The sequence below is a fragment of the Triticum dicoccoides genome, chromosome 1A (genome assembly GCF_002162155.2).
Source record: "Triticum dicoccoides isolate Atlit2015 ecotype Zavitan chromosome 1A, WEW_v2.0, whole genome shotgun sequence".
Classification (NCBI taxonomy): Eukaryota; Viridiplantae; Streptophyta; class Magnoliopsida; order Poales; family Poaceae; genus Triticum; species Triticum dicoccoides.
In genome coordinates, this window is record NC_041380.1 from 13596679 (window position 1) to 13608107 (window position 11429).

The following is an 11429-nucleotide window of genomic DNA, read 5'->3' on the forward strand; positions in this document are numbered from 1 at the left end:
CGTTAGGGTTCCCCCATGTCGCTTCAAACAGAAGCAGCACGGGTGTGGTTACCTTGTATATATACTTTTGGATTTTTCTCATTTCGAGGATTCTGTCTTGTTGGCGATCGGTTTGTTTGTTATAAGGATGCTTACTTCTGCGGCAAGATGAACGGGAGTTTCTAAATTAAACCATGTAGCGACCATTCCTGAATTTCGCACAGGACTTGTGTGGAAATGTCTCAACGAGGATTTTCCACCAATTGAATTTGTTCATTTCATGATGACATTTGAACAGTTTGCTCTACAGTATGTAATAAATTGGAGACACAACTAATCAATGCAAGATGAATAATGCAGCCTTGGAATCTTTATGGAACCAGCGGCAAGACATTACCAACACATATACACAGGTGCTATCTTAGCAAACACAACTATGCAGCTACTATCTTGTCCTTGGGAATTAATCCTATGAGTTCTGCAATCTTCAGCTTCTTCCTGGCATACTGCTCATACGTTCCAGAACACAAACTCTGAAAATGGGAAGAGTAAGATACTACATAAAAAATTTCAAGTGGATACAATGTTGTTTGACAATATCTACCCAACAAACATACCGTCCAACGAATTTCTTGTGCAATAAGCTCACGGGCTTTATATTCTGGAACCTATAGAGACACAAAAGAAAGAAATCACACGAGAATATAACAGGAACCAATGGATGCTAAGACAACGCCATACTATACTTACACTGTCACTAATTCCTTTTGTGCACCGAGCAAACTACAAAGAAAGAAGACCAAATCAATTTGCATTGTAAAAGAATATATTGATTTATAACAGAAGCAATCACATATAGAACGCCTGTGGAACAAAAAACCTACAACACGCTCCATGTTGGAATCGCCGTAATTCAGCTCATACTTCATACTGCGGTCGTGTGCTGAATACAAGTTTTCACCATAAACTTGCTCAAGAGCATCTCTGAAACTCAGCTGAACATTGTCCAAGGGAAAAATAAATAACATCACCAAGCATAAGTAGAGAGAAAGTATTCACAAAACACAATCATCAGTAAAATAACAATGTTGTGTTTTGAAAAGGCTGATGTGCAGCGCTGACCTGATGATTATCATTGACCCGCTTCCAAATCTGATAGAAGACACCATCACGATCTTTCTCAAACATGAGATCCATGCGTGCATTCCATATATACTCCTGAATTTAACCGAAAGAATGCAATTGTTAAATACAACTATAACAAGGGCCGAATATCTAACTGAGCAAGGGATAGAGGAATTCTACATGCAAACCAACAGCTGCTAGTTCCAGAGTCATGTTCTGAAACCCAGCTGCGATCCTACATGCTTGGAATGTGGCCTTTGAATGTATACGCGCCCACTAAATAATAGAACAGACAAGTTATTGTGGTGGTGCAACATTTATATAGAGATTTTTTGCAATTTCATGGTTTTGAGAGGTCAAATATGCATACCTCAATAGACGACTCATTTGTCAGCAAATACTGTTCAAGCCACTGTCAAGAACAAACATTGTTAGTCCAAGAAAATAAAAATACTGAACAAAGCTCTAAACTTGAACTAGCTGATGATTCCAAAAGGCATACTTTAATTTCCTTCACAATTGTTTCCCAGTATTGGAGATAATCTCTATCAGCGTCAGGGGTGCTATAAAATGCTCGGTATCTACTCCACCTTGTATACTCAAGGCCACCCTGCATCCGAGTAAAACAACAGGAAAACGACATAGTTCAGCTGTCCTGAGAATAACAAGCACTAAACATAAGCGAACAGGATGCTCTTAAGAGTACTGATTAGAGTACTTATGAAGTTCGAGAAGAGCCAAATAACACATAGTACTTGAACGTGTCAAAAATATACGGGGACTCGAAAAAAGGGGCAAACTTTGTTTATGCGTACGAAAACAGGATAGTAGTTTTATTCTGGGAGCAGCCTATAGCATGTGCGCCCAACTGAGGTTTTAGGACTTGTTCCATCCAAATAAAAATTGAAAATTAATCTCTGTTTGATTTTAACTGAAAGACCCCGCTAATTTATTAAAAGAACCCATATTCTAATATGTGCTTAATCTCCAAATGCTGCAATTTTCTTAGTTTTAGTGTTGAGTTTGTCCAAGGACCTTATGTATGCCTCTTAAACTCAGACTTAAAAGTCAAGCTACAAAGAAGTTACTTTCATATTAAGCAATTTTTTGCTATTGTCCATTCAAAGGGCAAATCAATAAGAAACTGGTTACCGACTGCATTTGTACATAGTATTAAATGTAGATGCATTACATAAATAAGTGCAGCGAATACGGTAATGACACTTACATCATTGAAAATGACTAGCCGCTGGTAGTCGCTCAAGGACTTTTTGTAACAGAGTTCGGAATCAAAATACCAACCAAAGAAGCCATCTTGGACGTAGTGAAAGAAGTAGTCGTTCTTGACGATAAGCTCTGGAGGGTACTTGCGTTCCAATGCAGCATCATCAATCTTGTCAACCGGCACTCCTTTCAGCAGCTACATACACAGATGGAGTAAGTACATAAGAGGGCATAACTCATTTTTCATGTATGGATGTATGTATGATAGATTAATAATGATAAACAGACAGGAAGGAGCATTGATGTATGGGACAAATTAACTAACCAGGCAAGCTTTGATGCGATAAAGCGCATACTTGAGATGGAACTTGTTGGTCTCCTCTTGGTCCAGTTCGGTGTAAGTCTCAATTTCAGTCATGCGGGCCCCTAGCTTTTCACAGTCGCTTTTGTGTTGCTGCTTCGTGATAGCATCATTGGCCGGTTCAGCAACAACAACGACGGCCGAATCTTGTGAATCTCTGTCTCGTCCCTCCTGGGTCTCCTCGTTCAAGAAACACTGGATTTGATATTGTACTAGAGCAGCTCGCGACTCATCATCATGGAAAGATTTACGGGTAAGGGCTTCCAGGATTTCACGGGAAGGGATGTTTGACAAACCGGCGAGCTCCCATTCCGAGCCGACTGGCAATTCCAATTGGGCGAGGCGCGAGGCAACAATTTCATGGTACCTTGGCTCTGTTGCAGGCTCGTCGGGCGGCGGAGAGCCTCCATCGGAATCGACGACGGATCCAGACATAGCAGGCTCGTCGTCGGGGAGTCCGGGCGGCGGAGAGCCTCCATCCACACGGCTGCTGCTATCAGAGTCCGGATCGACAAGGGATCCAGACAAGGATGCGCCACCGTCACCAAGGCGCCGGCGGGACACTCCTTCAAGAGGCCTCCTCCGGCGGCGCCGCCGCTTCTGCGGCATCGGCATCTGATCGACGATCATAGGGGTAGGGGTGGAGCCGTTGCGACGGAGACGGGAAGGGGATCGCGATTCGGCCGCTAGGGTTTCGTGTGGATGGGGGGATTGGGGAGACGAGGACTGCATTTTTTCTTTTCTTTTCTTTTCTTTTGAGGGTCGGGAGACGAACGAGGACTGCAATTTAGGAGAGGCAAGCTGGGCCAAGCAGGCCCATCTCCCTTCCTCAACGCGTTTCGGTTTGACGAACAAAACCGCTGGCACAGTAAAAAACTTTTTTTTTGGGCCTAAAAAACAGTTAAGTTTTGCCTCAAAAAACTTTGGAAAACTCCTTCGTTTCATGTGGATGCACGCAGACCGCAACCAAGGGCTGTCCTATGAGGAATTAAAAGTGCAGAATCGAATAGCTGAGCTCAATTATCGCGAGGAAGTAATGTGGAGGCAGCGCTCACGTATTTAGTGGTTAGCGGAAGGGGATGGTAACACTAAGTTTTTTCACCAAAGAGCATCTATTAGAAACAGAAGGAACCGAATACATGAATTGGTCAGAGAGGATGGCACATTGTGTAAGGAGGAAAATGAACTTGGTCAGATGGTGACTGACTTTTATAAAAATTGTATTCTTCTGAGGGTACAATAGGGATGGAGGAGGTGTTATCCCATATCCCTTGTAAAGTCTCGCCACAAATGAATGATATGTTGTGTGCTTCATATAAGGCGAGTGAAGTGAAGGAGGCCTTGTTTCAGATGTATCCCACAAAATCACCGGGGCCGGATGGGTTCCCGACGCACTTCTTTCAGAGAAATTGGGGTGTCTTTGGTGACGAGGTGACAGAGATGGTGCTGCGTGTTATGGATTCTCCCGAGGTTATAAATAAAACGTTCATCATTCTTATCCCTAAGGTACAAAACCCAACCTCTTTAGTCCAATTCCGCCCCATTAGTTTGTGCAATGTAATCTTCAAGATTATATCCAAAGTACATTCTAACCGGCTGAAGAAGATCTTGCCGGAGTTGATATCCCAAGAGCAATCCGCATTCGTCCCTGGAAGGCTTATTACAGACAATGTTATAGCTGCTTACGAGTGCCTCCATTTCATGAATAAATCTAGAAGTAAGAACAATTCCCATTGTGCATTAAAACTGGACATAAGGCTTACGATAGAGTTGAATGGAATTATCTTGAAGTTGTTATGTTCAAAATTGGTTTGCATCCCAGCCGGGGGATGAAGGTAATGCAATGTGTGACCACCGTGTCTTTCTTTGTGTTATTGAATGGATGTCGACAGGAGGAGTTCAGACCCATGAGGGGAATTCGACAAGGTGACCCAATTTCACCATACTTATTCCTTCTTGCTGCTGAAGGGTTCTCTTGCTTGCTCAAGTCTAAAGGTGTTAATGAAAACGTGAGGGGTGTAGTGGTTGCACCCTCGGCACCTCCGGTAAATCATCTTTTGTTCGCCGATGATAGTTTGCTTATGTTCAAAGGAAATGAAGAGGCTGCAATCATTATCAGAAATACTATACAACAGTACTGCGATGCATCTGGTCAGAAAGTAAATTTGGCAAAATCTTCTATTTTCTTTGGTAAGGGCTGTCCAGAATCAAGAAGAAATGCTATCAAATCAATTCTTAATGTTCCCAATGAGTCTCTGAATGAACGGTATCTTGGATTGCCGTCAGATGAGGGTAAATCCTTTAAGTACATAAAAGATAGACTTTGGTCTAAAGTTTAAGGGTGGATTGAACGTTGTATGGCAGCATCTGGGAAAGAGATCTTGATCAAGTTAGTGGCTTAGGCAATACCTACTTTTTCGATGTCATGATTTCTTCTTCCTCGTGGTCTATGCAATCAGATTAATACTATGTTACGCAAATTTTTTTGGGGTAGCAAAGAGGGAAAGGGAAAGACTGCCTGTGTATCATGGGATGAGCTCACTATGCCTAAGTACATGGGTGGTCTGGGTTTTAGGGATGCAGAGCTGTTCAATCTTGCCATGCTGGCGAAACAAGGTTGGCGAATTTTACAGGACCCACTTTCACTCAGTGCGAGAATTCTTAAAGCAAAATATTTTCCTACTGTTGATTTGTTGGATGCGGAGTTGGGAAGTCAGCCTTCACAAATTTGGAGGGCAGTGCATGCGGGCTTGGACGTGCTCAAGCAGGGGCTTATTCGACGAATTGGTGATGGGAAATCCACCCTAGTCTGGAACCACAATTGGATCCCAAGGGATAACCTTATGCGAGCTTTGCACCCGATATCTGACAACCCACCAGTTTTCGTATCAGAATTGATTGAGGGTCCTTCATGTTTGTGGGATCATGCTGCTGTTTTTCTCCATATGAATCGGGTTGATGCGGACTCTATCCTAAATATTCCTCTGAGTACATCATCGACCATCGACTACTGGGCTTGGCATTATGAAAAATCAGGACTCTTTTCAGTTCGGTCCGCTTACCGCATGCTCATGGACACAGAGAGGAGATGAGAGGATTGGCTAGAGAATATAGAGAGCATTTCGAACACAAAAGCGACAGAATAACAGTGGCAGAAACTTTGGAAAACAAATGTCCCAGGTCATATCAGGAGTTTTGCGTGGAGGCTTGCTAAAAACTCAGTGCCGACTGGTGAAAATTTAAAGCGCAGACATATCAGTGATGATGATGCTTGTTTTCTATGTAGCACAGCTCCGGATTCATGGCGACATGCACTACTAAACTGTCGCATGTCCAAATGCATTTGGGCCTTGCTGGATGAGGATCTCGTTGAGCATACGATTGCATCTGATCATGAAGATGCAAGACTGTGGTTAGCAGTAATGCATGACTCGGTCAGTGAGAAAGATTTTAGAAAGATTCTTGTTATGCTATGGGCTATTCGGTGGGCGAGGAGGAAAGCAAAACACGAGGATATTTTTCAGAGTCCTCTGTCCACCTATTTCTTCATCCAAAACTATCTAGCGATCTAGTGCCGGGAAAGCAGAAGAAGACGCTACCTGGAGTGGTGAGGATAGTTTAGAAAAGATGGCTTGGGGGGCCTGCTGGAGTTGCGAAGTTAAATGTCGATGTTGCTGTCTCCAAAAACACAAACAGGGGAATGAGTGCAGCTATCTGTCGTGATGAACATGGGAAGTATCTGGGAGCTTCAGTAATGGTTTTCGACGAGTTGATCGATCCTGAGAGTTTGGAAGCACATGCGTCTATCTGTCGTTTGAAAAAGTGTAGTTCACGAATTTGAAAAAGTTCAGTGTGCTCGCTTTTGCTTCCACTGTTTTCACTTCGCAGCGCCCTTCCTCTTCCTCTCTCGCGACGAGGAAGGAGAGATCCGAAATCGTGGCTGCGACGGGGGAACTGAGGCAAAAAAACAGTGCGTCCACCGCGAATCAAACCGCGCTCGTTCATTCTGGAAGCGAACGCACTAACGAGTTGGATTAAAAGACGCGATTTGCTTACTATGCTTTTTTTCTTTTCTTTATGCAATGCGAGAAAGCCAGCTGTTTTCTGTATTATTTCCTTTTTTACTTTCCTTTTTTTCTATCTTGTTTTTTTCCTTTTACCATAAATGCGTGAACCTTTTCAAAGGCGACAATTTTTTTGCAAAATTGATGAATTTTTTTTCAAATTTGATGAACTTATTCGCGAAATCGCTGAACTTTTTTCAAATTTGATGAATGTTTTTTCAAATTCGGCAAACACTTTTTCAAATTCAGCAAAAAAATTCAAAGTTGATGAACTTTTTCAAATCTGATGAACTTTTTTTAAATTGGATGAACTTTTTCAAATTCGGTGAACTTTTTCAATTTTTGCTTCCAAAATTGATGAACCTTTTCAAATTCGTGAACTGTTTTTCAAATTCATAATTTTCAGATCCATGTGGTTTTCAGTTTTTGTGAACGAAAGGGCCGAACAGCAAAATGAAAAAACGAACGAAACATGCACGAAGGAGCTAGCGATCGAAGGAACAAAGGGAAGGTGTGAGCGTGCTTGCTGGGCCGGCCCACCTGCGGCTACTTCGCGAGCGCCCGCTCTCTGCGGTAGGTTGTCGCTCGCACACACATGTGTTCTACGACCGGGCCAGCCCGACCGAGGGGTGTAGCTCAAAAATAAAAGCATGGTGCTGGGATTGAACGGAGGACCAGTAGAGCTAGCACACGGTGCGGGAAACGAACTACCGATCGCAGATCAGATTTTTCGAAAATAGAAAACTGTTTCAAATACTTTTATAAATTTTCAAACTATTTTTGAAACAGGAACACTATTTGAAAATGCTGACAAATTGAAATATGAACCTTTTTAAAATATTAAGATTTTTTAGAAATGGGAACATTTTTTGAAAAGTTGTGATAATTTTGAAAGGAAACATTTTGAGCATTCTTCGAAATTTGCAAACAATTTTTAATACTAGAACATTTTTTGAAACTCCAGAAAAATTAAACATGAACTTTTTAAAAATTTGTGAACAATTATTGAAAATGAGAACATTTTTTGAAACTATAAACATTTTTTGAAAAGTTGTGAAATTTAGAACCAAAACATAACGAACAACTTTTGAAAATCCTGAACATTTTTTGTATTTAAGAAAAATATTTGGAAATACGATCATTTTTAAAATTATTGAACAGGAAAAGACTTATTCACGGCCGCGCGTGCCAACGCTCGATCTGCTTCCCGCAATCCCAGTCAGCTCCTGACCACGTTGTTTACCTTTCCAAATCAACCGCTGTCGTTTCCTTTTAGGCTGGTCCTAGTAGGGAGTAACTTATACTAGTAGAGTGCCCGTGCGTTGCCACGGGCTCTTAAAATAGTTTGTAAAAGTTACATGTTAAATTTCATATGTACAAACAATATAACACAAACACAATTATTGAATAATTGAAGTCTAATTTTGTAATGTAAATTGATAACAAAACTAAAGATTAACAACATGTTCATGTAACAAACTGAGCGATGTTCGAACTAAACATCTGTTACAAAACTATCAATATCTAGATGATGCGCTTAAGAAATTCTTTCACAATATGTGGAAAGTTTTCTTTAGCTTCATTCCCACGACGTTTTAGCAAGTATAGTAAAAACTGCTTCCTCAACTCATACCCATTCTGCACAAACAAATATATATAGTTAGTATGAGAAGTTCACACCAAAGGTCTTAAAACATGTAACGGACAATACTCACCGTGCAAACCGGCTTGACCAATTCTTTACCATTCCACCAGAGCATAAAATGAAAAACAAAATAGGCAAACACTTTCCTGCAATTTTTTAAATTAATAAATAAAAAATATAGTTATAAAAAATAGAAGTTTTTCTTATGAATTCATTACCATATATACTCGTTGGAATACTAAACGGAAATAAACTTTGCCATTTAGATATATCGGAATTCCAACCAGACAGCTTTATTTTGAGTGCTTCTTTGAAATCCCTTACAAAACTTTTTAATTTCAGTGCATGCCTCAAATTTTTATCCTCTGACGATTGTGATGTTTGAATATGGTCCATAATATATAGACGACGTGCCTCTTTGTCGATGACGTACAAGATGTATCGGCCGATGAATGCATAGGGAAGATAAATCTACAAGTGGAGCTATTAGAAACAACAATAAACCATGATAACAATAGACAAAATACTTTACTTACCATGTTGCACGATGGGATGCACGTGCGTTGCAACGGGCTGCATCGGCAACTACCTTTTTACCCTTGAAGCGCTCTTCTTTTCTTTCTTTCTTGATTCTCCCAACTAAAAATTATTTATCGAAGTGATATGTGAATTGATAAATTTACGACCATACTAAAATATTAATAGCTAAAAACATATTTATCAAAGAACATTTCTAGAACACATTCGACATGAACGTTGTCGTGTCTGATAGATTATGAACAAACACAATGATTACTTATCACCAAATCCCATTTATATTTTAGAATGTGGTTGAAATTATAGCTTTATAGAAGAAAAACTTATCAGAAATGTGCTACAAAAATAACATCTTGTGTTTAAACCCATAGAAATGAAGATCTTTAATAAGGCCATAAGAAGACATGTAGAAAACAACATAGTACTCCCTCCGGTCCTTTTACTCGCATATAAGATTTGTCTAAAGTCAAACTTTGTAAAGTTTACCAACTTTATAGAAAATACAAAAAAAATCACAATACGGAATCAATATCATTAGATGCACATCACGAGTTCAATTTTTATAACGTATGACTTTAGTATTGCATAAGATGATATTTTTTCATATAAATATGATCAAAAATATTCTAAATATCTCGGTATTAAGGGTGTCAGTTATATGTCAGACTATGAAAATTTGATGCGAAGTTGATTTATGAGGGTTGTTGGGTCTTTAGTCGGATGGTTGTTGTTTATCCTCTACCCCTGACCTCTTCCTCCTACTGAACCGCCAACTACCACCGGCTGATCCACCCATCGCCACCACCCCCGACCGCGTTGCTTCCCTGCCCTCCCCTGTTGCCACCCTCGACTATCCCTATGGACCACCCCGGTAACCAGATTTTTTCAGCGAGCCATCGCACCCCCACCCACACCTGTCAACCCTCTTCCCGCCTTCGACTATGATGCCACTACTCGAGCAACGTTGGATCTTCATCGAATGGTTGTTGTTTGTCTTCTACCTTGGGCTCTTCCTCCTTAACAGCCAGCCACCGCCCGCCGACCGCTAGCCGCGACCGCCACCCCCGACCAACCCTCTGAACCAGCCTAGCGGCCAGATTTTTCCGGTGAACCACCGCACCCCTATGAACCTTCTTCCTCGCCTCCGACTATGACGCCACTCCTCACTACCGCCTAGCGACCAGATTTTTCCGGTGAACCACCGCACCCCTACAAACCTTCTTCCTCGCCTCCGACTATGACGCCACTCCACACTACCGCTCGAAGTGTCGTCCTTGTCTCCTACGAGGGCTCAGCCTCGCAGTGCCATCGACGCCTTCGGCATCGCTATTGCATCTCGTAGTGCCATCAACGACTTCGGCCTCAGGTTGCACTTGTGTTCTCCCAAAAATCAACTTGCAAAGATTCAAAATTCAATTGACTCACGAGTAGCTCGTGCACAATACTAATCATGTATAACTTTTTACCTTTAGATACTCACATGGACATCACATTTCTCCCATTGCCCGTGCGTTGCAACAGGAGCAGACTTATTCTGATGATTTAATAGTGATCCTATCCTCATGGACATAAGATGGAACTTAAATCTATCTGCCCCTAATACAATGTTGGCATCACCGTACCCTACTCGCAATCTCTTCTATCCACACCCCGATTCAACCAGAATGGTAAAAGTCAATTTCAAACATAAACATTAAACTAAATTAACTAAACTGTTCTTGATATTGACCTAAAATAAGAAGCCGAAAAATCAAACTTCCTTTTGAACAAGAGCTGTTGTACAAAAGGTTTACCTAGCTAACCATGAATTTATAAGAGAGTGTGAAATCAGTCGACAATAATCCTCAAGAAGCGCCTCCACCCTGTCCTTCTCCCTCTTTCCATCTGTATCCTCTTTCACCCCTCTTCTCTCCTCTCTCATCCATCCTCTTCCTTTTCACATCCATCCGTGCTCTGCAACCTTCTTCCTTGCCTAAACAAAAATAGATAATAAAATGTTAAGGTAAAAAGCACATCAACGTGGAGTCCCGCAGCTGAAAAACGTTATGTAATAAAAATAGATGCATGTAACATTAAAAAGTGCAGACACCAATAGAGCAAGCATCCGAGTAACTAATAGGTTGTTGTATCAACTACTTGCATGTATACATGAATTCATCTTAAATTTCTAGGAAAGGAATGCAGGTTGTGGGGCTTACCGTTATTGTCCTATCAGCAAAACCAGGACAAAACCATTTGTTCCCTAGATCAAATGCTACAGATCGCACCCATCCCAAGTGACCACTAATGACCTGTATTACGGAAATAGAAAATGTATTTTATCACTTAGTGAAAACTAAGATGCTCTCATAGTATAATTCCAAGAAAATATGCAAAAGAATCTAGAAGATTTAACTATTTAAACCAGTACATAAAAGCTCAAAGTAGGGTTATTACAATTGCATGCATGATCAAACTAAATCTTATTTTCTAATTGAAATATGACATTGGTATT

At 40.9% G+C, this 11429-nt stretch overlaps 1 protein-coding gene and 1 long non-coding RNA gene across 2 annotated transcripts; both read right to left on the reverse strand.

Moving 5' to 3' along the window:
- Window positions 1-206: 206 nt before the first annotated feature.
- LOC119358746 lies at window positions 207-3444 on the reverse strand. Its single transcript, XM_037625180.1, has 10 exons — window positions 2654-3444; window positions 2333-2524; window positions 1607-1714; window positions 1475-1516; window positions 1285-1380; window positions 1102-1197; window positions 864-974; window positions 730-762; window positions 597-647; window positions 207-512 (listed from the first exon to the last, which is right to left on the reverse strand). The coding sequence occupies exons 1-10, from the start codon at window positions 3419-3421 to the stop codon at window positions 414-416; spliced, it is 1596 nt and encodes a 531-aa protein (XP_037481077.1). The 5' UTR covers window positions 3422-3444; the 3' UTR covers window positions 207-413.
- Window positions 3445-10589: 7145 nt separating this feature from the next.
- On the reverse strand, window positions 10590-11429 carry LOC119321986. Its single transcript, XR_005155495.1, has 2 exons — window positions 11134-11429; window positions 10590-10907 (listed from the first exon to the last, which is right to left on the reverse strand). It is a non-coding gene; the product is annotated as an uncharacterized LOC119321986 (long non-coding RNA).